Below are 24639 nucleotides of genomic sequence, written 5' to 3'. Positions count from 1 at the left end.
AAATAAAACACTGAGAAATATTAATTAGAAGTTAAACATTAGGTTATCAAATTATATTGACACAATGATCTCCAAGTTCTTTCCAATTCCAGAGTATGATTTATGGGTTAATGCCCTTACATTCATAATTCCAGGCACTGATCTTTTTTCCTGTCGTGCTACATGGCACACAGGATCTTGGCTCCCTGACCAGGGATCAAACCTGGACCCCTTGCAGTGGAAGCACAAGTTTTAACCACTGGACCACCAGCAAAGTCCAGGTATTAATCTAACCTAGGAAAGAGACCAACTCTTAATCCCATGGTTTCTAACAAGGCTGTTGTATTCTGAACATCACATTTTATAAACTGGATTACTTACATACATATTTTAACTATTTCTGAACTGGAAATGTGCATTCTACTACAAAGGGCAAAAGAGGCATCATTTTTTTCTACCACATACCATAAAGGGAAATCTGTCAGAACAAAGATGGTACAATTATGAGTCCATACAGCGGTAATACTTTAAACAAATGGGATCAAAGTATGTGTAAAATTTAGTATCCTTTAAGAAATGGAAGCTGAAAAGTATATTAAAAAAATTTCAATCAAGCACAAGTAATCCACCTTCCTGAACTGCAAACACTTCCTCAAGTATACATTAGGGATCTGGTTCTGGTTTTGATGTAACCCTCAGAATTGTGAGGCCTCAGGGCCAGAGCTCCATGGGAAAGGGTTACTGCTAGCCTTAAAAGAGCAGGCCCTTTTTCAAGTTATAAGTGCAGCAGACTCACCTGGGAGCTTGTTGTAAGTGTGGATTCTTTGGTCCCTCCTCCCAGAGATTGGTTCAACAGGCTGTGCCAAGGAATCTGTTTCTCCTCCTGTGCGCTGAGGGAGGGTTTTGTTTCTTGTTCTTGTCACAAGTCAGTCTCAGGGACCCGTGGCTCTGCTGTAGAGATGCCCCTCCAGTGTGCCGGCTGAAGGAGCAGCCCCGCCAGCACAGGCCGGGCAGCTGGATTTTCAACAAGTAATTCTGGGGATTGTGGACCACACCTTGAGCAACGCTGCCTTATGGGGTTCTAAGAGGCCAGCATGTAGGAATGAACACTTCAGTCCCTGGCAGATGAATAACCTCTTTGCATATCTAATACCTCCAAAGAGAATAGCCTTTATTTTACTAATTTCCTAGGGGGTTCACAGGTTCTCCCTTAAAACCGGATTACAAGTTATACTAGTAAATGACACCAGCTATAATGTAATTGCTTAGCATCCTTAATGAACATGATTGTAGCTCATATTTACTGAGCACTTCCCTGGTGACTCAGACAGTAAAGTGTCTGCCTACAATGCAGGAGACCCAGGTTCAATCCCTTGGTTGGGAAAATCTCCTGGAGAAGGAAATGGCACCCCACTCCAGTACTCTTGCCTGGAAAATCCCATGGATGGAGGAGCCTGGTGGGCCACAGTCCATGGGGTCGCAAAGAGTTGGACACGACTGAGCGACTTCACTGTATTAAATGTACCAGGCACTCTGCTCAGCACTTCATTCTTTGTGTGACACAGAATGTGTCACATTCTCTGATAATCTTCATTCTTTCACTGTGACACAGGATGCCACGTGGCCTGGCCGGGCAGCAATGACCCTGGGTGACCCAGAAAAACTCAGCTGGTCACTGCTTAGTAGGCCCCATGACTTGCTCTAAGGAGCTCAAAGCAAGTTATTCTCCCGAAGTGATCGTACACACCAAGTTTTGAAGTGCTGCAAATATTTTCTCCCAGTCATTTGTGTTTTAACTTGGTGGTTTCCATCATAAACAAACTTTACACGTATTTTTGGTGGTAAAATCTGTTTATCTTTTCCCTTATTATAGCTTTCAAGTTTTCTGTTCAGAAAAGACCTTTCCACACTGGAATATAAAAATATCCTATATTTTCCTCAGTAATTCTGGAGTTCAATTTTTTGTTTTTTCCCTCTGGTGCTACTTTTTGTGTAAACTGTGAGGTAGAGAGCTCCTGTTTTAACAGATAGGCAGTTATTGTAGTCTGTATTAAATAACCCATCTTTTTTTCCCCACTTAAAATACTCCTCTATCCTGTACTGAGTCCCTTACACCTGGGTCTGATGCTGGGCTCTCCCTTTGGTTCCAGCGGTCTGATCCTACCCCAGAGCCCCCCGGGGAAATCTAGTGCCTTTTACCCAGCACCACTGCCCCAGCCACCCTCTGATCATTCAGAATTTTTAGTAGTCTCACACATTTACTCTTCCAAATGAATGCTGTTGTCGTTCAGTCGCTAAGTCATATCCGACTCTTTGCGACCCCATGGACTGCAGCATGTCAGCTTCCCTGTCCTTCACCATCTCCCAGAGCTTGCTCAAACTCATGTCCATTGAGTCAGTGATACCAGTCAACCATCTCAACCTCTGTCATCCCCTTCTCCTGCCTTCAATCTTTCCTAGCATTAGGGTCTTTTCCAATGAATCAGCTCTTTGCATCAGGTGGCCAAAGTATTGGAGCTTCAGCATCAGTCCTTCCAAAGAATATTCAAGGTTTGATTTCCTTTAGGATTGACTGGTTTGATCTCCCTGCTGTCCAAGGAACTCTCAAGAGTTTTCTCCAATATCACAGTTCAAAAGCATCAATTCTTCAGCGCTTAGCCTTCTTTATGGTCCAACTCTCACAATTCATAAATGACTGCTGGAAAAACCATAGCTTTGACTATACAGACCTTTGTCAGCAAAGTAATATCTCTGCTTTTTAATACGCTGACTAGGTTTGTCATAGCTTTTCTTTCCAAGAAGCAAGCATCTTTTAATTTCATGGCTGCAGTCACCATCCACAGTGATTTTGGAGCCCAAGAAAATAAAGTCTGTCACTGTTTGCATTGTTTCCCCATCTATTTCCCATGAAGCAATGGGGCTGGATGCCATGATCTTAGTTTTTTGAATGCTGAGTTTTAAGCCAGCTTTTTCACTCTCCTCTTTCACCTTTGTCAAGAGGCTCTTTAGTTCCTCTTCCCTTTCTGCCATAAGGGTGGTGTCATCTGCATATCTGAGGTTACTGACATTTCTCCCAGAAATCTTGATTCCAGCTTGTGCTCCATCCAGCCCGGCATTTTGCATGATGTATTCTGTATATAAGTTAAATAAGCAGGGACAATATATACCCATTTTTAAACCAGTCCATTGTTCCATGTCTGGTTCTAACTGTTGTTTCTTGACCTTCATACAGGTTTCTTAGGAGGCAGGTAAGGTGGTCTGGTATTCCCATCTCTTTAAGAATTTTCCACAGTTTGTTGTGATCCACGCAGTCAAAGGTTTTAGTGTAGTCAATGAAGCAGATGTTTTTCTGGAATTCTCTTGCTTTTTCTATGATCCAACAGATGTTGACAATTTTGGAACCTGTCAAATTCCAAAAAGTATCTAATCTCACTGGAATGCATCGAATTTATGGGATGATCTGCAGAAAACCAGAATCTTTACAGAAATGTAACGTGCGTCGTTTGAGTCGACATACAGAACGCTCTATTAAGGCCTTGAGCTGATCCTCTCGGATTGTATTGGATGGCTACTTTGGAACTTTTTGCTCCCCGCTCCTATCTGCCACACTGCAGGGGTTAGTAGTGCCGGAACACGGCTAAGGAACTGCATGGCCTTGGCGAATCTCTGACTTCACTGGGAATGTCTGTGGTGATTGGGTCTTTAGAATGCCACTGACTGTGGGTTTCAGATGGAGACACCCTTTATCTAGGTTAGGATGTTTCTTCCTAATCTTTAACTTACTAAGAGTTTAACAAGGGATGGATTTTAAATTTTACCAAATATTGTTTAATAAGGGATAGATTTTAAATTTTACCAAATATTGTTTCAGCATCTGTAGAGACTATGATAAATTTTTCTCTAATAATCGAAGCTGCAATGAAAGCTGACAAGCAGCCACGGTGCTTCCTAATTTAGTCTATGTCTTCCTAGTTCCCCGCAAAGACTTCTGTAGAAGGATGTGATGGAGAAGCTTCAGGCCTGCAAGGATGATGTTGAAAGCCTTCTCAAGTTGGAAGCTTCACTTTCTTTCCAGGGAAAGGAAATGTGCTGGATCAAACGCCCCTGTGATAGGAAGTGGCTCCTGGGGAGAGTGGTAGACAGCATGCAGGAACCAAAGAGGAGTCAAGCGGAGTGGCCCCTCCCTCACCCCACAAATCAACACGCAGACCAAGTGCCCAGTCTGAGATGGGGGTTTTGGTACCTGAAGTGTCTTATGCCCTGCAGCCATGACAGTCATGAGTCCTTCCTGCCACACGGCAGCCCCTGGCCAGGGTGTGCGGCTCAGGGAGCACTTCAGAAAGGAGCCGTCACACAAACAGCCATTCCTTCTACTCCTCCACCCGACGGCTACCCCTTGGTCCCCAGCCCCTCCTCCTGGTGTCGCTCCGCTCCTGCTCGTCACATCAGGACATGTGTCCTTACACAACTACGGGACTCCCCTAGAGTCAGCTGCTGGCCACCGTGAGCCTGATGCCAGACTCTGGCCCACTCAGCCTCCCCTGCTTCTCTTCCATCCCATTTGGGGGAGAAGGTGGGTGCCTGAGCCGGTGCCCCGTGAAGTGGACACACACCCCCCCAAAGCAGAGGCCGGCACTGGCCCCTCTGAGCAAGGGCCTTTACCGCTGCATTTCAGCGGCGCTGCCCTACCTATCCACCCAACACTGGGCCTGCGGGCTGCCCCCCTGCACAGAAGCAACAATAAAGGGAAAATGAGGGCAGAGCCCAGTCTGTCGTGGTTCTGAGAGGTAGATCGGGACAGGATACCGGGTGTGGCTTGTCCAACCCGATCTCATGTGAGGAGGTCAGTCTCCATGGATGAAATTTCCCTTCAGGCCACAAGGAGACCTAGCCCAAGCGGAGGCGAAAGGTGGTGATCTCCATGGGCTCCACGTAGACGTCAGTGCTATTGGAGGGCGAGGCCAGAGGGTACAGCAGGGTCAAGGAGGTTGGCTGCAGGAAAACCACGTCCAGGCCGTGGAAGAGGCTGCCCAGGGCCACCTGTGGGGAGGGAGAAGGCGCAGGGCAGTGCTGGGAGCTGACCCGCCACGTGCTGCTGCTCTCCCTCTGCGTGACCTGTGTGACCCTCACTTCAGCATGGGCCCCTCCACACACAGCAAGTGCCTACACGTGCACTCAGTCTGCGGAACCCTGGAACCCCTGTGGACCTCAGGGTGGGAACTGCTGCACTGAGCTGTGTGGTCTCTGACGACAAGGACTTTATCTTTTCTTTTTCTTCCCATACCATGCGAGGCTTTGCAGGATCTTAGTTTCCCAACCAGGGGTTGAACCTGGCCCACAGGAGGGAAAGTGCTGAGACCTAACTACTGGACTGCCAGGGGAATCCCAGCAGGGACCATGTCTTGATTTACCTCTCAGTCACTGGCACCAGCATGCAGATGCATTGATCAGTGCTAGTCTTTGCTGGCTTAAACAATGACTAGAGTACGATGGCTTTTGGTTTTTAACTCCTGGTGTTTCTGTTTGCTGAACGCAGGTTCATACACATGGAACCAAAGCTGTCTACCTGGACACCACGTCTGGAACTGCCCCTGCCAGGCCTCAGAGGCTTTGAAAACACGTCACCAGCTTCTCCCCCTTCTCTCCATGAAGTCCCAGCGTTAACCCTGCCCACTTCCCCACTAGCTGCCTGCCTCAACGAGCTCTCTGCCCGTTGTGCCTGGTGCTGTTTCCCTGCCCTCTGCTCCCTTCCCACACCAGGGCCCTGCTCACCTTGCCTTGGCTGGTGGTGCAGTTGAAACCCAAGTTCTTGGCCTCAAGGCCACAGTCAAAACCCTTGCGGTGTAAGAGGAGCGCGGTTTCTGCCGAGGGCAAGCCATCCTCCTGGTGACAGACACACGGGGCAGTGCATGTGTGTGCGCATGTGTGTGGGTGTGGGGGCATGGGTGTGGGGGTGGGGAGGGGTCTCTGCAGGGCTCACAGGTGGGGCAGCACCTCTGCCAGGAAGGCAGGGTTGGATGGAGAGGAGTCTGGATGAGAGGCAAGGTCCACTCAAAAGATCCAGCGCTGAACCGGACACTCACCTCGGCCTGGAGCGTCCGCAGGTTGAGCAGGTGGAAGTCACAGGGCAGTGAGGAGGCCAGAGGGTGAAAAGAGCGCAGAGCGGGGCCAGGGGCCTGCCTCCTGGCCACGGGCAGGGCGAGCACAGGGGTGTTCAGGTACATGGAGGTCAGGTGGCTGAGGAGGGACGGGAAGCTTGCAGAGGCGGCCTCGCGGACCTGCAGGACGGGCCAAGGTCTGGCTGAGGACGCGGCACCGGGGGAGGGGAAGGATGCTCCTTTGCAGAGAGCGTCCCTGACGTGTCTGGGTACATGGGGTGCCTGACTCCAGAACCCTTCAAGCACAGTCGCTTCCTGCCTCACGCAGCTTAGGACGCGTGACCTCACTAGGCCACCGCACCTCTAACTCTGGGGGCTTTTTGCTTCCTCATGCTCCCATCAGCAATGTCTCCTACCATGGAGATTCTCAGAGTAGAGAGGAGAAGGGAAGACAGACAGATGGACACTTCACCATGGAGGCTGGGCCTCTGATGCAGAAGGCCTCTGGGGCGACCCCAGTTTCAAGCTCCACCCACCCTGATGCTTGAACCCAGCGGTCCCCACTCCTTGGTCAGCTGACGGGGACGTCACACTCACAGGCCTGAGCTCAGCTTTCTAAATTCATGTTCTTAGTGTCTCTTTCCTGTTGTCCAAATCTCACCCTTCCCTCAGACACGACCTCCACTACCCCTCGGCAGGGCCCTCACAGCCACCTCCAGGTTCCTCCCTCCCAGGGCTCAGTTCAAGCCAACGACACTGCTTCCTGCGTCAACAGCCTCGAAGCAGCCACCCTGAAGACCCACCCGGGCCCCCACTGCGGGAGTGATACGCCTCGAGCAGAGTCCGAATAGCATTCCTTCAGCTCAGGTGCCTACTGGCCTCCAGGAGGAAGTCCAAAGCCTTCACCAGGCACTCCAGGCCTGTTTTGTCTGCCCCAAACCACCCTCCATGGCAGCCCACACTGGCCACTAGAACTTTTTGCAGTCATGGAAATATGCTACATCTGCACTAGCACAGCAGGTACCCCTTGGAATATGACTAGTCTGAATGAAGAACTGAACCTGCTATTATATTTGGTTTTGAATACATTTAAATGGCCGCACATGGCTAGTGGCTGTCACACCGGACAGGTGGCTCTGATCCAACTGAGTGAATTCACAGCTCTTACCCTTCACATTCTTTCTTGCCTCCCACCCTGTGCCTTGGTTCAAATGTGTAGGGTGGACCCCCCACTCATCAGAGATGCTCATGGATGACACCTCCTCCAGGAAGCTGTCCTGGATTCCACTATGTTCTCTCATTCCTCAGGACCCGGGGACATACCCATTTTCTACTTTTAATATGCACACACACAGCTCATCCCCCACCCCTACTCACGAGTCAATTCCTAGAGTGCAGAGTCAGTATTGTATGCATTTGCTGCCCTCTCAGCCCTCACAGCACAGCGAGAGCCCAGCAGCTATTTGACGAGTGAGTGACCAAGCCCCAGATGGGGGATTGGGCAGCAGGCTCTGCCACCAGGGATTCCAACTCCAGCTACACATCACTAAGGCTAGTGTGACACCGCATCACTGGCCCTTACCTCTCGGTTCCTGTTCCTGCTGCTGTGAAAGATCAAGCCCCTAAACATGGCTGCCAGTTTGGAGAAAAAGCCAGGCTGGTGGGGGCAAAGAAAGCCGTGAGATGATTGGGGCAGCAACAAAGAGGGGAAGAGGACACAGGGGCGGGTGGGAAGGTGAGAGATGAGCACGAGGAGGCACAGACGACAGGGAGCTATGGAGAGGGAGGTGCCAGGCTGCGTGAGATGGAGCAGCAGAGCGTCAGACTCACTTCCCGCCGACCCGGGATCAGACCCTACTCTGGCTACATCTGCGTGCCTCGAGGAGGCTCCCAGGCTGGGGCTGGAACCCAGAGCCACCCACGGGCCTAGCCTGACCTGGGTCCCAGGGGGAGGCCCAGAACTCACCTCCCTGCCTGGGGTTCGCCGTTCTAACAGGAGGCGGAAGTGGTTGCAGGTTCTCTTGTTGTCCTTGAGCCCTTGGCCGAGGCCCCGGTTGTCGTCCTGCATCAGTCTCCGGTCCAAGATCACCTCTAGCTGGCCTAGGGGAGTTCACTGTGAGCCCCCAGCCTACCTCCCTCGACCCCAAGCAGATGCCAGCCTCTGGAAGCAGCCCACCCAAGGCCCAAGGAGAAAGCCTGGCTGGAAGGCGAGTCATTCAGGGAACAAAGCAGCCAAGAAACTGGGAGCTGGAAGGGGCCGAGGGAAGGGCTGTGACCCTGGCGGCTCGCTGCCCGTGTGTGTTCCGTGGCTCAGGAGTGGGGCCAGTCTGGGTGCCCAGGCAAGGACCCGTCTCTGGGCTGCCTACATACAACAAAGTAAGCAGCAACCACAAAACCCTATCAACCGCCAGGGGAAGCTGCTGCAGAGACCCTGCCCCAGGCCAGGCTTTGTCAGGTTGGGCAGATTTTGTTGTGACTAGAATACATGCTTCCCACCGTGGTTCTACGCAGGACAGACCCAACTCTGTCCACCACATCCATCAAAGGAGGGAGCGAGAGGACAGTCAAACAGCAGGTGATCGACCACCTCTCCTTTCCTTTAAAAATATGCCTGGGGGAAGGGCTCAAAGCGTACGTATGTGGGAACGAGGATTTTTTTCCAGCACCTTTTTTTTCAAGACTCTCTTGAGGGGAGCCCATACAGAGCTCTACTTGTCCTCCGGTATCCCCTTCCTAACTTCTGTGCCTCCTTGGTTTTTACCCTGAGCAACCACAGAAAGACACCCCCAATCCTAAAACAGATCCCTTGCATGTAAAACCGCCACTGTGAGCGCACCGTTTTCCAAAAGGGCAGGGGCACTGAGGCGGGACACTCGGCTGAGTGAGGAGTCTTACAACCCGGGTGACCGTGGGCAAAGGGGCAGCAGCAGCACAGGCCTTCCAGCAGGGCGCCAGGTCCCCACCGTGCTCACTGCAGGCCCCGCAGAGCCTGGATCGGGCATCCCTGGCTCAGCCCCCTTGGCTCAGCCCTGCCAAACGTTCCAGCCCAAAGGTGGCCAGCCTGACGGCCTTGGAAGGCCCCAAGTGCCGACTGTTCGCTTCACCCCAGGACACAGGAGCCGCCTGCGCTGCCCGGGTTGCCGGCTCCAGGTCGGTCCTCTCAGTCCTCCTTCTGATTCTCGAGACCACCCTTCTCTCTTTTTGGTCATTGTCTTTTAATGACGGCTAGCAGAAAGACAGGACACATTCTTCTCTTCTGCTGAATAATTCATCCTAACCCTGAAGACACTGTTCCGGCTGTACCTACCCTGGCCCTCCCAGGAGAAGGCGCACACCCACTTCAGCTGACGATCCCCCTCAGTGCCTGCTGCTTCTGGAGGGGATCCAACAGGCCACCCCCTCCCGTCACCCCAACAGCTGCCGGCAGCGGGGAGAGGGGGCGACAGCAGGCAACTGCCTTCCTGTCATCCCCCACTGGGCCTGTGGCTGACCGGGAGAGGGAGAGGCCCACGAGGGGACAGGCCTCGGGGGCAGGGACGGGCTTCTCAAGCTTGCCCTCTGCACCTCTCCCACCACACACACAGCGCCTGCTCCACTCACCATCGTGGAGGCTGGAGACGCCCAGGGCCTGGGCCGTGTGCAGCGTGAGGCGGTTCTGGGCGTCCTGGAGGTAGGCCATGACAGGCATGGGGTAGAAGTTGGCCTGCAGGGGCAGCTTCTTCAGATACCGTCGGGGCTGCACCTGCGGGCGAGGCCAGCCGATCAGGGGCGTTCTGGCCCCCTTTGGGCCCCCACCATGCTCGGATTCCTCCTTCTCTATCAGAGCAGATCGCCCGCCAGGGCCTGTGATGCAGCCATTAAACACTGTCAAGCTCTGTGCTCCGCGGGGTCTCTGGGCCCCAGGCCTGAGGTGTCACCTGAAAGCCGTTGAGGTCCGTGAAGAAGATGCCCTGGCTGTTGATGTCCGTGCGAATGCGCAGGGCCAGCTCCTTGTTGACGTAGTCGCGGATGTCCACCAAGGACGACACATCCAGGGACAGCCCCTCCACCCCTGGGTGCAGGACAGAGAGAGAGGCTGAGAGGAGTGAGCCACAGCCAGAGAGGGTGCCCCAGGCGAGTCCCAGCACTTGCGGCCAAGCTCTACTCCAAGAAAGCTAAACAACGTGCTTTCTGGGGACAAATGTGCGAACAGACACAGAGAGCGGGCAGGAGCAAGAGCGCGTCACAGCCCGTGGAGCCACACCTTCCTCCCCATGCTCCCCGTCTGTGGGGCTCACCCGGCAGGTTATACAGCCGGACCACCTGGTGAACGTGCTCGTAGCAGGCAACCACCTCTGAGAAGAAAGGGCCTTCTGTGACGCGCAGCACGGGTGGGTCCCTGGGGACGTAGGGCTGAGGAAAGAGCAGGGGGCAGCTGAATCCCCGGCACGAGAGCAAAACAGGGAGGAGCCGGCCGGCGTCAAGCAGCAGGACTTGTGGCCAGCAGGCTCTGGGCTGAGACCCCGGCCGAGCCAGGCCCGAGCCCCGGGTGGCGCTCCTCGGACCCCCGCCCCCCATGGGGGCAGTGGGTGAGGTGCCCTGGCTTGTGAAGCCTCCCAGGGCCCCCTGGGGTTTGTGGGGTGTCCTCAGGGTACCTTGGCCTCGCCGTCAGGCAGAAAGAGGTAGGCTCCACTCTTATCTTTGGACGAGCGGGTGCCATAGACGAGGAACTCCATGTCCACCCGCTGTTCCTGCTCCTCATCCACCCTTCGGACACTCTGCCAAGAAACACAGCCCTGACCCCTGGCCCCACACCAGCACATCAGGCCTGCCCCCTGGGAGGGCACGGACGAACCTCCCCAAGGAGCCCAGCGCTGCTTCCCTGTGCTGTTGGCTCGGGGCTGGCACTGCCCCCTCCCAGGTCCACCGCCAGCCAGGTGGCAGTGCTCACGGGCCGGAGGCAGCTCACGTGACCCGCTCCAGCGCCCAGCCCCTGGCCCTTTACCTTGAGGAGCCCGGTAAGGCCTGAGAACCAGACCTGCATGTAGCGGTTGCTGAGGGCGAAGTCACTGGTGCCCGAGTCAATGACACGGAGAGGGAATGCCTCATTCCTGCTGACAGACAGCGGCCGCCCGTGTAGGTAGACGCGCACGGAGGAGGGCAGCGTGCGGGGCCCGTCCAGGCCCTGCTGCAGCTGCAGCACGCCAAGACCCAGCGCTGGCAGGCGGACAGGCACAGATACCTGTGGGCACGGGAGGGCTGATGGCCTCGGACACGGGACTGAGGTTCTGGCCTAAGAGCCCAAGCAAATCCTGCACCCACTGCGGGGGCCTTTGTCACCTCTCAAAGGGCAGGTGAGGCGACTTGCACCTCATCAAGACTTTCATGAGTCTCCAATGATACTCAGAAAATCACAAAATGGTAACCACACGTAAGATTTCAAGAAAAATCTGCTGAATGAATGAATAATGGGACAACGTAACTGTGTCCTTCCTACTGTCACACTACAGCAAACGTCACCTTCCTTTCAAGGACAGACCCAAACCCCAGGAGTGACCAAACTCCAGGCAACTCCTCTCCTCAAGACGCCAGCCCCCAACATGGGGAGTAAGAAGGCTGCGAGCAGGAAGTTGGGAAGCCAGTGTTAAGAGACAGCCTGAGGCCCCGGGGAGAGGCCGAGGATCAGCAGAGAGGGCTGTGGCGGGGCCCCACATGCCGAGCCCCCCTCACCTGATAGACGTCAGGGACCATGTCGGTGGCAGAGCTCCAGTGCGCGCTGACCTGCACGGCCAGGGGCTGACCCTCCTCCGAAAGCACACGCACCCGGGGTGAGCTCACCAGCAGGGACACCACGCTGAGCCGCTCCTGCTCCAATGGGTTGAACAGCACCACATACCTGTGAGCAGAAGGCAGGCTCACCCAGGAGGCCCCTGCTCTGGGGAAACAGGAGCAGGAACACGGCCAGGCCAGGAATCCCTCAGAGTGCGGCAGCAGCTGGGAGGGGTGGAGAGCCAGGCTCACCTGGGTGAAGATTCCAGCTGGATCACTGTGCGCTCTGGAAGGGCGTCGTGATTTAAGCGGGTGTCATCCTGGAATTAAGTCAGGGGGAGGGGAGAACCATCGCATGGCTCAACCTGACTCAGAGACTTGCCTCCCCAGGCCCCAACCTGTCCTGATGGGGACCAGCGGCTGTGCTGGGCAGGGATCCTTCACCCCAGGACAGGGAGGGAAAAGAAGAGCCAGGCCCTTGCACCACAGCTCTCGGCCCAGGCCGCACACCAGAGGTCCCCTCGGGCAGACGCAGGAGCGGGGCTCACCATCTGCAGGAAGGGCACCTCTGGGTCAAAGTGGTAGGTCTTCTTGTCTCCCAGCACCAGGTAGTGAGCTGCATTCATGATGACCTGCTTCAGGCTGACAAGGGAGCGCAGAAGCCTGGGAGGATGGGCAGGAGAGGGACCAGGGGAGAGGTGACCACCGAGAGACTGTCCCCCAGCCAGCAGGGTGAGCCCCCAGCAGGCCAGCCCACGGACCACCCGGTGCATCCTCATATTGGGGATGGTGGGCAGCGGCACAGAGTGGATGGGGAAGAGGAGGGGACTCCCACCTGACCCCATAGTCCACCACAACGGCCTCCTTGGCCGTGCCTGTGATGGCGTCGTGGTGCTGGAAGAGCCCCAGTGTGCGCCGAGCGTCCGTCAGAAGGGCGAAGTTCGAGAGCGGGAACTGGCTGGCCAGTCCAGCGCGGCGGGCGTGAGCCACAGCCAGGCTGTACAGGATCTCTGCGCCCCTGCCCAGACAGACAAGTTGGCCTCATGCCACACAGCTCGCCTGGGCCCACCCTCGCTCTGCAAGCCCCACGCCTCTTCCTTCCTCCCCTTCTCTGTGTCCTGGTCTCCATGCCCTTCGCGTCCCTGCTCAGCCAATCCAGCCCCTCCTTGAACCCTTCTCCCTCCAGCCTGGAAGCGGCGTCTCACCGCAGGTGTGCTTCCAGAACGCGGTCCAGGTTCTTGTAGAAAGGCCGTGAAGTGTAATAGCCTGTCCAGTAGTGGTCCTCCCGGTCCGCGTAGGAGAAGAAATCCCCGCTCAGCACAGGGAAACCTGGAGGCCGGGCCCCCGGCTCCACCCCTGTCCTCTTGTATAGAGCGTCAAAATAGTCGGAGAGGGTGCCAAACTGGGCCTGTGGGGACCCCAAAACCCCCTTCCATCAGCTCCAGAGTCTATTGGGAATTCTGGCTCCCCGTGCCACAGCTGGGGGTGAGGGGGAGCAATCTGGTCTATGCAGAGGGCAGTCCCTGGACCTGGCCTGGACCTCACAGAAGCTGGGGAGCTTGGGAAAGAATTGTGACAAAAAAGGAAAAACACACCCAAGAATTGCGAATGTGCCCCTGCTCTGGAGTGGTATTGGGGAGCAGGAGACCTCACAGGAAGGGCTGGGCTGCAGCCCCGCCAAGGCCCCCTCCCCAGCTCAGTGTCCCTTCACACCTGCACGTGGAGGTCAGGCTTGCTGTTGAGGAAGTCAAAGAGCCGCTGGTAGTTGAAGAACTGGGCGTCCCACTCCTGGGGCTTGTCGTAGCGGAAGTCATCGCCCAGCGGCACCAGGAGCACATTGCTCCGGAAGAGCCGGGACTTCTTCCTGTACTGGTCCAGGAGCAGGCCTGCCCTGCAGGTGGGGAGGGGAACCGGCTCATGCGGAGCCTCACCCGGATCCTGAGGGAAGCCAGCCCGAGAGGCGCCCGCCCGAGAGGCGCCCCCTCATACACCCGTCACGGACTCACTCGGCTCGTGGGTGGGAAACCCAGCCCCAGGGAGCCTGGGGTTCTCTGGGCAACTAGAGAGTTCTTCCAGAGGCAGGGCTTCAGTTCCCTGGCTCCAGTTCTGCCCTGGACGCTGCACAGAACAAGTCAATTCTCCATGCCCATGTCGGTCCTTCAGACAATCAAGATGTGCGAGGGTTCCCCTGGGCTTCCTCATCAGGCTCTGCAGTCCCTGCTCTTCCATCCCCACTCTTTCATCTCTCTACTTCCTACAGAGCAGCTGGGAATCCACTCACCAGCAGGTCTCTGAGTAGCCCATCATCCAGGAACCCGGAGTGCAGGGCCCAGCACTGACCACGCACGTCCAGGGGAAGGCAGGCCACACTCCCGGTATGGCCAGAGTGGCCGTATGTTCACACAGGCGTGTTTGGCAGCCCCCACGCTCACCCCACCATGCTGACGTTAGGGATCATGTTTTCTGTGCATGTGGCCCAGCAGCAGCCCCCACGCTCACCCCACCGTGCTGACGTTAGGGATCATGTTTTCTGTGCATGTGGCCCAGCAAGACCTTTTCTCATCCTGAACTTTCCTATCCTGTTTACGGACGCTAAGGGTAGAACCTTACAGTTATATCTAATGTTAACAGAAGTCTTATCTGGTTGGATTCAGCCCACATTTCAACCTCTTGAGATCTTCTGGGATCTGACACTCCAGATTTACTTTGTCACCAGTCAGTGATGCGGCACAGCCCCAGAGTGAAGAGCCCAGACCCGGGGGCCGGATGACACCAACGCCAGCTGTGCAACCTCGGGCAACTCACTGAACCTCTCCTGGGCCTCAGTTTCCATCAAATGAGGAAACTGCCTATCATCAGTGCCCACTATCACAGTACTGTGAGATTTAAAATGAACTGAATTGATATTTGTTAAACACTTAGAACAGTGCCTGGCACATAGTAGTAACTATATATAAACGTGTCATTTTCTTTCTCATCCCAATCACTAATATAATCAATAGCAAAACAGCCCTGTTGCATTAACACCGCTCTTTTTAGACAAGTCTGGTGAGTGGCATGTCACGGGTGTCACACTTCAACCAGCCACTAATGTACTTGGTCCAGTTTGTTCTTTGCCATCTTGTTCTCAAGGAAGAACTCCTCAAATACCACCTTCCCCTAATTTATCAGCCCTGTAAGCCTGTTAAAGGAGAAAATGAGGCTATCTCCCATGACTTGCTCTGTAAACCTTGCCTAGCCTTAGATCACAGCTGCTGCTCCAAGAAAAAGTGTGCCTTAAAAGCCCAAGGGTTTTACTTGGAAGCAGCATTTAGATTTTTGGATTCTAGAAACAAAAGACTACTTTCTTTTGCTTTTGGTCACATGTTTCACCTCTTGGACGTCATGGAAACTGGAGTGTTGCAACACAAAAACCAGTTCAACTGGTTACATTCTTAAGGCCAGTCCAGTTCTGGCTGAATCATTGTTTAGCTCTCTCTTAACCCACCTTTTCCTAGGGAAGCCATTTCAGCAACATTTTTAGGGGTCCCCAAGGATTTTCTCAAAGGGGTCTGTTTTCTGTGGGGCAGGACAGAATGTGCATCTGAATGAGATTCCAGGTGCACAGAGCCTGAGGAACCTGGCTGACTTCAAGCCAAGGCAGGAGGCCTGAGCTTAACGAAGGCACAGCAGGCTGAAGGTTGGAAGGCGCTGCACTAATCTGAGAATCATTTGCTTCTGAGGCAGTCCACTGGCTCCAGCATTAGTTTATGAGGACACTGGAAAACACGCTCATTTGGGAAAATAAAACCCTTCTGGAAAAGGTGGTACCTTACAGCCACTCTGGTTTTTCAGGAAAAAGTACTAAAAGAATTGTCACTGCAAGGGCTGTGGGCCTGAATTCACCAACAGACCCTGCCCCCATTTTATGAATGTGGAACCTGAAGCCTGCCTTGCAGCACAGCCCATACATGTCTGCACAGGGAGAACAGCACCACCACACCCAGTCCAGGGCAGGGAGCAAGTACCTCTCGGCCACATTGGCCTCCGTGATAGCCCGGGGCGGCACCTTCCAAGGGCAGCTGATCCGCCCACCAGGCAAGCGCTTGAAATCGAACTGGCAGCAGATCTTTGGATCCGGGCCACACGTATGGGGGACATCGTAGCTGTAGAAAGGCATCATGTGGCAGAAGATGTCTGTGCTGGCGTCCGAGTCTACAGAAGACACGCCAAAGAGTCAGGTCGTGGAGCTGGGCTCAGGGAAGCCGGCGGGGGAGGTAACTACTCCAGCTAAAGGCAGGAAGTACATTCAAGGCTGCGAGGATATGCTGGCCAGGGTCAGGACCAAGGAGGGCAGGGGAGCCCATGGCTCCTCCGGGGGACAGATAGGCTCCACAGCGGCCAGAGATATCAATGCAATCCCCTACCTAACCTGAAGGCGAGCACTTCTGATGGTCTACACCAGTGCTCTGAAGGACTGGTGGGTCTTATTTCTCAAACCCCTGCCCTTCCCCTGGGAGAACTACCACTGCGACCCCCTCTACCCTACCTGGCCTTACCCCAGGTCTGCCTCCACATGAACTCCAGGCTGTGGCTGGCGGCAAAGTGCTTCTTGATGGCGTAGTGTACCCTCTGAATGAGCATGCTGGTCAGGTTGGCACGGCGCAGCAGGTAAGGCATGGTGGGGCTGTATCCAAAGGGGTCCACCGCCCAGCCTGAGCGCGGGGTTGCACCTGGGCAGGGGCACAGAAGTCAGAGCCTGAACGCCCCAGGGCCTGGCCACTGGGTCCTCGGCCCCACAGCCCCTCCTGCCATCGCCCTGCAACCATGCTGGTGCAATCAGCCTTGAAAGGAAGCACCCTCTGCCCACCCCAGGCCTTAGAGCCCCACTGCTGTCCTCTGGCCCAGTGACAGGGGCAGACTCCGGCTCCTGAGCCTGGACTCACCCAGGTTCTTCTCCAGCCACTGGTGGCCCTCGATGAGCTGGTCAATCAACGCAAAATAATGGGAGTTGGCCTCATCCGGCATCACCCAGCCTCCTGTTGCAATCTCCAGCTGCCCATTTCCCACCAGCCTGGAGTTAAGAGCACACACTCAGCCTAGGGTAGAGACCCTCTGCTCAGTCCTGCCAACCAAGGAGGGGACCTGTGTGCACTGGGCTCCCTGAGCCAGCTTACCTGAACCCAGGACCAACCACGAGAATAGACATGTGCCCTCCTTTCCCTCCAGCCAACCTCCAGCCATTCTGGCTCTGTTCATCCCTGGACTCGGTCTGCATTTCCAGGGCCAGGCCCTCCATTTTCTCTCCCCTGTGCTCACACTACTGTGACTTTTCCTAATACTCAGTTCAGTTCAGTTCAGTCGCTCAGTCGTGTCTGACTCTTTGCGACCCCATGAATTGCAGCACGTCAGGTCTCCCTGTCCATCACCAACTCTCAGAGTTCACCCAAACTCACGTCCATTGAGCCGGTAATGCCATCCAGCCGTCTCATCCTCTGTCATCCCCTTCTCCTCCTGCCCCCAATCCCTCCCAGCATCAGTCTTTTCCAATGAGTCAATTCTTTGCATGAGGTGGCCAAATTACTGGAGTTTCAGCTTTAAAATCATTCCTTCCAAAGAACACCCAGGACCAATCTCCTTTAGAATGGACTGGTTGGATCTCCTTGCAGTCCGAGGGACTCTCAAGAGTCTTCTCCAACACCACAGTTCAAAAGCATCAATTCTTCGGCGCTCAGCTTTCTTCCTAATACTAGTGACCCTGAAATCCGTTCCTGCCACCTTGTCCCTGGCCCCTCTACCACCACAGCTCATCTCTGCCGTCTCCTCTTGCCTCTCCCTGGCACCCACAGCTCCAGAAAAGGACTTCACACCCATCCTAGGACCCAGAGGGCCCTCCTGCCTCCCCAGTGGGCACTGGCCTTCGGACTGCTGCTCTCTTTTGGGCACTGATGTTGTCCCACCACTTGGCGAAGAAGGAGACTTCTGCCCAGATGAAGCGCCGCCGGGGGTCCTCCTGCAGCTTAGACACCATGTTGTTGAGGATGTGCTGGGTCTGTTCTGTGTAGTACTTGTCAAAGGTCTTGAGCCAGCCTGCGGGAGCCAACAAAGGGTCCCCTGAGGATGCCACCATCTTCTCCAACTGTCCCTCCCTTACCTTTGCCACCAGAAGGCCCACCCAAGCCAAAGCAACCTTGAGAAAGAAAAATGGGACTGGAGCAATCAGGTCCCCTGACTTCAGACTACACTACAAAGCTACCGTAATCAAAACAGTATGGTATGAGCACAAACCCAGAAATCAACAGAGTAGGATAGAAAGCCCACAGATAAACCCACACGCCTACGGTCACCTAACCTATGACAAAGGGGGTAAGAATATACAATGGAGACTAGACAGTCTCTTCAGTAAGTGGTGCTGGGAAAAGTGGACAGCTACACGTAAAAGAATGAAATCAGAACATTACCTAACGCCATACACAAAACAAACTCAAAACGGATTAAAGATCTAAACCTAAGACCAGATACTATATACAACTTTTAGAGGAAAATGTAGGCAGAACACTCCCTGACATAAATCACATCTTTTTTGATCCACCTCTTAGAGTAATGAAAATAAAAGCAAAACAAAAATAAGCAAATGGGGCCTAATTAAACTTAAAGGCTTCTGCACAGTAAAGGAAACTATACACAAAACAAAAAGACACCAACAGAAGAAAATATTTGCAAATAAATCAACCAACAAGGGATTAATCTCCAAAATAAACAACTCATGCAGCTCAGTATCAAAAAAATAAACAACCCAATAAAAAAAGGGGCAGAAAATCTAAATAGACATTTCTCCAAAGATATACAGACAGCCAAAAAGCATGTGAAAAAATACTCAACACTATTAACTAGTAAAGAAATGCAAATAAAAACTACAATGAGGTTATCACCTCACACCAGTCAGAATTCCCATCATCAAAAAGTCTACAAATGCTAGACAGGGTGTGGAGAAAAGGGAGCCCTTCTACACTGCTGGTGGAAATGTAAACTCATACAACCATTATGGAGAACAGTATGGAGGTTCCTTAAAAAAACCTAAATATAGGTTGTATGATTCAGCAATCCCACTCCTGAGCATATACTTGGAGAAAACCAGAATTCGAAAAGATACATACACCCCAGTGTTCACTGCAGCACTGTTTACATTAACCAAGACATGGACGCAACCTAAATGCCCATCAACAGAGGAGTGCATAAAGAGGATGTGGTGTATACAAACAATGGAATATTACTCAGCCATAAGACAGGAATGGAAGAAATACCATTTGCGGCAACTTGGATGGACCTAGAGATCATGATACTGAGTGAAGTTAAGTCAGACTGAGAAAAACAAGTATATGATACTGCTTATATATGGAATCTAAAAAAAATGGTACAAATGAATTTATTTAGAAAACAGACCCACAGGCATATAAAACAAACTTACGGTTACCAGAAGAAAGAGGGAAGAGGAATAAATTGGGAGACTGGGATTGACATAAACACACTACTATATACATAAAATAGATAGCTAACTAGGACCTACTGTATAGCATAGGGAATGCAATACTCTGAAATGACCTATAAAAGAAAAGAATCTATGAAAGAGTATACATATGTATAAATGATTCACTTTGCGGTACCCCTGAAACTAACAGAACATTGTAAATCAACTGTATTCCAATTAAAAAAAGAAAATAAACAGGGCTTCTCTGGTGTCTCAGTGGTAAAGAATCTGCCTGCCAATGCAGGAGAGATGGGTTCGCTCTCTGGTCCAGGATGATCCCACATGCCTCGGGACAACTAAGCCCATGCACCACAGCTACTGAGCCTGCGCTCTAGAGCCCAGGAGGGCAACTACTGAGCCCAAATGCCCTAGAGCCTCCTGTGCCCTGCAACAAGAGAAGCCACCACCACGAGAAGCCCTCACACCACAACTGGACGGTAGCCCACACTTGCCACACCTAGAGAAAAGCTCACCTGGCAACCAAGACCCAGCGCAGCCACACAAATACATTTAAAAAAAGACAGAAAGCTCTCTCCTTGGCTCCTGGGGTGCACTGGGCACTCACTCACCTGGGTCGTTGTGAGAGTGGGGGACCACGAACACCTGCAGGTCCTCGGAGTCCCAGTCGTGTGGGCTGTAGGAAATGTCGAAGCCTTGCTTCCACACGCCGCCATCCACGTTGTCAAATGGCAACTCCTCTGATATAGTCAGCATCTGCCAGGCAGGAGGAGAGCAGCTCAGTGCCCTGGCCACGGCCACCGGGGGTCCCTGCCGGCTCTGACTCTTCTTACCTGCAGCTCTGGCTTCGGGCCGCGGCCCCCCAAAGCAAACTGGCAGTCTTGAGGGGAGATGGAGAAGAAGCTGGGCCGGGGCTCTGGTGGCACCACCCAGGAGCCGTTGGCCACATAGTAGGGCAGCAGGGCAGGTGGGCCCTCCACGTTGGCCGTCAGCTCCAGCACAGAGTCTTTGATGTGGCTGATGATCTCATGGTTCTCCTCCAACAGCTGTTCCAGCTGTTCAATGCGGTTCTGTAGCACAGATATCTGACTCTGCCCCCAAAAAAGCAGAAAGCAGTCACCCCCAGCTCCCTATGTCACAAGGAGGATCACTGCATGCGGCTCACCACCTGAAGCCTGACTATGATCCTTCCTTCCCAAATCGAAGGCAGGACCAGGAGCCTAAAGGGCCAGAAGGTAACGGGTGTGGTTTGAATCACTACTGAGGGCTGCAGCCCACTTGGGCTGGGAGTATCCTCACTCTCTAGCTTATGGATGGCAAGGATTTCACCTCCCATGCCTATTCTTGACAATCATGTTGCCTACCTGGAGCACCATTTGCTGACAAGGACTGCACCGGGGCTTAGTGGGAGGGAAAGCTGCAATCCACGAGCAATGTCTGCCAATTCAGGTGGACAGAGCAGCAGTACCCAGGGCCATTTTTTCCTCTCTCCTTTCTTTTTTGCCATCATTGCCTACAGCTTTCTAGAAAATCTGCCTGTTGACCTGGGCTGCCATGACTCTCCAGCTGGAGCAATAACCTGATCCTGGATAATTTATGCAGGCAGAAGTTAGCAGCCAGGACTGACTCACCCGGGGGAAGTTCCCACCGTTCTGGTGTCGAGCAGGATCATGTTGTACTCGGTCCAACATGAGGTAGAGCGAGAAGACAGCCACGCAGAAGATAGCAGCCCCACACACTGTCACCTGCTTTTTCAGCTTCATACTGGCCTCCACACACACCTGGCTGGAGGGACAGCAGATGTAGCTCCGGCAAGCAAAAATCCCGTGGTGGTCTTTCCACCAAATGTCCCAATGAGTTCCTGCTCCTGCGGGACACCAATTTGCCTGACTCCAAAGAAACAAAAGCTTCTCGTGCTCTGTGACAACCTGGCAGGGTGGCATGGGGAGGCAGCTGGAAGGGAGGTTCAAGAGGGAGGTGACATATGTATACTTTGGCTAACTCCTGTTGATTCACTGACTGAACGGACACGAGTTTGAGCAAACTCCTGGAAACAGTGAAGGACAGGGAAGCCTGCCCTGCTGCAGTCCACAGGGTCGCAAAGAGTCAGACACAACTTAGAGACTGAGCAATTCCTGTTATGACAGAAATCAACAAGACTCTAATAAAACAATTATCCTTCAATTAAAAAATTGTTTAAATATGGGAGATATACATTTAAAAAAAGAAAAGAAAACTCTTAAGCACGGAATCCTAACACTGGCTATGGACCCAACCTGGATTGTATGCTCCTGGCTGAGACACAGAAAGCACTAGTAAGACTAAGCACATTTGAGGGCAGTCCTGCCTGGTCATGGTAGCAGCTCTGTCCCTAGGGTGGACGTGACACTCTCTCCCACGTGGATGCCATTAAAAAACAACCGGATCACAAAACTTTCCAGCTGTGACTCCTGAGCTACCCATACGACTTCTTGTTATAACCAGCCGCCCACAGAGCTTGCCTACAAGAAAGACACAGCCAGTGAAAGGAGGCAGGTGTCCAGGCTCCCTGGCCATGAGTCTCTAATTTCAGAGGAATAAACTGGTGTCTATTTTGATTTAAAGGATACAGCCAAAGCTCCAAGAGACTAACAAGAAAGCCTTTCTCCCTGCCTGCTTGGATCAGACTGGTACTCACCAAAAACACTTCCTGGCACAGTTCCTCTTATTCAGGAATACAGAATGAATTAAAAAAAACAAAACAAAACAAAAAAAACAGCAGCAGCCACGGCTTATGTTTCTTACAAAGTCCTCTCTCTGTTCTAATTCCCACAGTGGGCAACTTTCAGCCTCTGCTTACAGACCATTTAGGGTCTGTAAGCCCGCGGTGATGGATGTCGAAGATCCCCTGGGTGGGGAGACGCCAGGCACAGCTGCGGGGCTGTGGGGGCAACTTAAGAGTATCAGCGCCCTCCACCACCGCCCGTGGCCCGCACTTGCCTGCGGGGCTGAGAGAGACCTCTAGCCGCCTAGCCGCCGGGCAAGCGGGGGCGGGAGCGGCCGCTCCAGAGCCTTCTTCCAACCCTGGGGCTGAGACGCTCTGTCGCCTCGGCAGCGTTGTGCCCTACTTAGCACGATCTGATTCCGCTCAGGAGCCTCCGGGCAATATTTTTAGCCCTGGTAGGCTGGGTCCAGGGCACAGGAGGTGGAGAGCTGGGAAGAGAAAGTGGGATCACCGAGGGGGGCCGGTACCTGCCGCCGGGTCTTCGGCCACTGGCCAGCCCGCCCGCCTGCTGCCCGCAGCCCTCTCCCGGCCCTCCCAGCCCGCGGCGCTCCGAGCCTCGGCCGGGCGCAGGACCGCAAGGGCCACTGTCCGGTGAGGGGGCCGGAGCCACCTCCGACCCCGAAGCACCACCACCGTATGCGCTCCTGACGCCCACGGCCGACCTCGGCCAGGGCCGCCGCGGGAGCCCCGTCCGCGCCCGCCCAGCGCGTTACCGTCCGCGGCGGGCCTCCGCGCCGCCCTGGGCCCCGCCGGCCGCGTTGCGTGCCCTCACACCCCCGGGGCCGGCGACCCGCGCGGAAGTAGCGACGCAGGCGAAGGCGGGCGTCTGCCCTCCGGTCGTTCCCAGAGGGGCCCGACTGCCGGAGCGCCGGGCTTCCCCTCTCACGGCTGCCGGGCCGAGCGGCGTGCGGGGCGGGGACAGCCTCGCCGCGCCCCCGCGCCGCCCCGGCCCCGCCTGCGCGCACCGGCCCCGCCGCCGCCGCCGCCGCCTGTGGAGCGCCCCGCCGAGCCCGGCCAGTCGGGCCACGCGCGGCCCTCGCTCGGCTCCCGCCGGCCGGTCCGGGCGCTTCCGGTGCGGTCTGCGCCGTGACCCCCGGCGCCGGCAGAGGGTCCGCAGTGCGCAGCCGCAGCCCGGACCCCGGACGACCGCGCGCCGCGGAGCCGCGAGGACGGACGCGTGACTTGATGTTTTCTGACTCTTCCTAGATGTCAGCACCTGAACTACCAATAGCAGAAACAGTCCTCCTCCATTTCACCAACCGAAGGGTGGAGTGCGTTTTCCGGCCCCCTCTCAGCTCTGGTGTAGGTATCCTTCACTTGATGCAGTTACGCTCCTTGGGCAAAGGAGTGCTGCCTCCTGGTGGTACCGTGCGTTAATCACAACTCCCTCTCTGAGTTGGCAATTAACGAACAAGACCCATGCGTTCCTCGCTTGTACTTTTACTGGACATCTGGGTTTATAATTTTGCAGCATACTAAACCACACTAGTGAACATCTCTATGAATTCCACATTTGTCTTCTTTTAAAATTATTACCTCGGGACGTGCCTGGTGGTCCAGGGGTTAAAAATCTTCCCTGCAGTGCAGAGGACTCAGGTTCGATCCCTGGTTGGGAAAATAAGATCCCACGTGCCACAGGGCAACTACTGAGCCCAGGAACCACAATAAGACCTGGTGCAGCCAAAACTAAATAAGTATTTTAAAAAATTAAAATTATTACCTTAGGACAAATTTGCAGCTGTGAGGTTACCTGCTCAAAAGATTAGGACTGATAAGACTGATACTTGGCATTCTATTGCTCCCCAAAAGAGTTGTGCCAGCTTCCACCATCAATTACAAACTTGAAAATTGCTTAAGCAACTTTTTCGTTGATTAGCCAGATTTTCAAACCCACTTCATTGTTTTAACTCCCATTTCATTTATTACCATCAGAAACATTTTTCTAGGTTCATTTGCTGACATGCCTGTTGCTAAGGTGTTAGAGGTAATCTGGGTCCATCATCCTCTGTGTTTCTGTGCTTTGTCCTTGTAGTCTGGGAAATTTATCTTCCAACCTGCCTATTGAATTTTTCATTTTGGCAATCATAAGCTTATTTTCAAGAGCTCTTATTGGTTCTCTGGTAAGTCTTTTTTTTTTTTTTTAAGTGAGACACAACAAAGTATGTGGCACAAGTCTTGAGTATACTGTTTGATGAGTTTAAAACTCAGGTATAAATGAATATACAGGTTTAATCATCACTCAGGTCAAAACACAGAACTTTCTCATCACTCCCAAAGGTTCCCCTCTATCAAGAGGTCAAGGACTTCCCTGGAGGTCCAGTGGTTAAAAAGCTGCCTTCCAATGCAGGTGACATGGACTCGGTCCCTGGTTCTGGAGGATTCCGCAGAGCACATGCTGCAGAGCAACTAAGCCTGTGTGTCACAACTACTGAACCCGTGAGCCGCAGCTAATGAAGCCCAAAGGACCTAGAGCCTGTGTTTGGCAACAAGAGAGTAGGCCCTGCTTGCCGCAGCTAGAGAAATCCCAAGTGCAGCAACCAAAACCCAGAGCAGTCAAAAATAAATAATTTTTTTAAAAGGTCAAA

General features: G+C 53.7%; 3 protein-coding genes across 14 annotated transcripts in view; 2 read left to right on the top strand and 1 right to left on the bottom strand.

The window, feature by feature from the left end:
• HDDC3 (HD domain containing 3) overlaps positions 1–5873 on the top strand; it is an 11038-nt gene extending 5165 nt beyond the window's left edge. Inside the window, exon 4 of one of the 2 annotated variants that reach the window (XM_086364548.1) lies at positions 5516–5873. In XM_086364548.1, coding sequence (XP_086220674.1) covers positions 5516–5593 — 78 coding nt within the window. In that variant the 3' untranslated portion in view covers positions 5594–5873. The remainder of the gene's footprint in view (positions 1–5515) is intronic. The other variant, XM_086364545.1, reaches the window with a different exon arrangement.
• On the bottom strand, positions 1130–23446 carry MAN2A2 (mannosidase alpha class 2A member 2). 11 transcript variants are annotated; one of them, XM_086364477.1, is made up of 24 exons: positions 23271–23446; positions 22270–22482; positions 20922–21071; positions 20124–20381; positions 19902–20046; positions 17723–17894; positions 16751–16878; positions 16364–16537; positions 15833–16019; positions 13539–13716; positions 13031–13233; positions 12661–12843; positions 12374–12488; positions 12078–12145; positions 11787–11952; positions 11062–11298; positions 10712–10834; positions 10355–10469; positions 9995–10152; positions 9678–9819; positions 8044–8177; positions 6063–6257; positions 5752–5862; positions 1130–5019 (listed from the first exon to the last, which is right to left on the bottom strand). In XM_086364477.1, the coding sequence occupies exons 3-24, from the start codon at positions 21051–21053 to the stop codon at positions 4867–4869; spliced, it is 3477 nt and encodes a 1158-aa protein (XP_086220603.1). In that variant the 5' UTR covers positions 21054–21071; positions 22270–22482; positions 23271–23446; the 3' UTR covers positions 1130–4866. The 11 variants fall into 11 exon arrangements, 10 of the variants coding, with proteins under 10 accessions (XP_086220603.1, XP_086220607.1, XP_086220601.1 ...); XM_086364481.1 differs by having other exon boundaries at positions 9995–10128; positions 11095–11298; XM_086364475.1 differs by lacking the exon at positions 23271–23446 and adding an exon at positions 22768–22906.
• Positions 22164–24639, top strand: LOC147349629 (uncharacterized). The gene is made up of 3 exons (XM_086364991.1): positions 22164–22309; positions 22422–23356; positions 24402–24639. Exons 1-2 carry the CDS (start codon positions 22164–22166, stop codon positions 23233–23235), a joined length of 960 nt encoding a protein of 319 aa, XP_086221117.1. The 3' UTR covers positions 23236–23356; positions 24402–24639.

This window comes from Bos grunniens, chromosome 21 (genome assembly GCF_055505025.1).
Source record: "Bos grunniens cultivar Pamir isolate PY7600 chromosome 21, Bosgru_T2T1.0, whole genome shotgun sequence".
Lineage (NCBI taxonomy): Eukaryota > Metazoa > Chordata > Mammalia > Artiodactyla > Bovidae > Bos > Bos grunniens.
The sequence above is the reverse complement of the archived record's forward strand: the minus strand, read 5'-3'. Positions and strand labels throughout refer to the sequence as shown.

Excerpts from the sequence above, each read along its gene's own strand:
- MAN2A2 (XM_086364484.1), bottom strand. The coding sequence starts at position 21,233 with ATGCCACCCTGCCAGGTTGTCACAGAGCACGAGAAGCTTTTGTTTCTT. Across the intron at positions 11,953-12,077 it reads CAGCTGGAATCTTCACCCAG|GTATGTGGTGCTGTTCAACC; the intron begins GTGAGCCTGGCT and ends TTCTGCTCACAG. Across the intron at positions 5,863-6,062 it reads TGCGGACGCTCCAGGCCGAG|GAGGATGGCTTGCCCTCGGC; the intron begins GTGAGTGTCCGG and ends GTCTGTCACCAG.
- LOC147349629 (XM_086364991.1), top strand. The coding sequence starts at position 22,164 with ATGTCGAAGATCCCCTGGGTGGGGAGACGCCAGGCACAGCTGCGGGGC. Across the intron at positions 22,310-22,421 it reads TCTAGCCGCCTAGCCGCCGG|GAGCCTCCGGGCAATATTTT; the intron begins GCAAGCGGGGGC and ends GATTCCGCTCAG.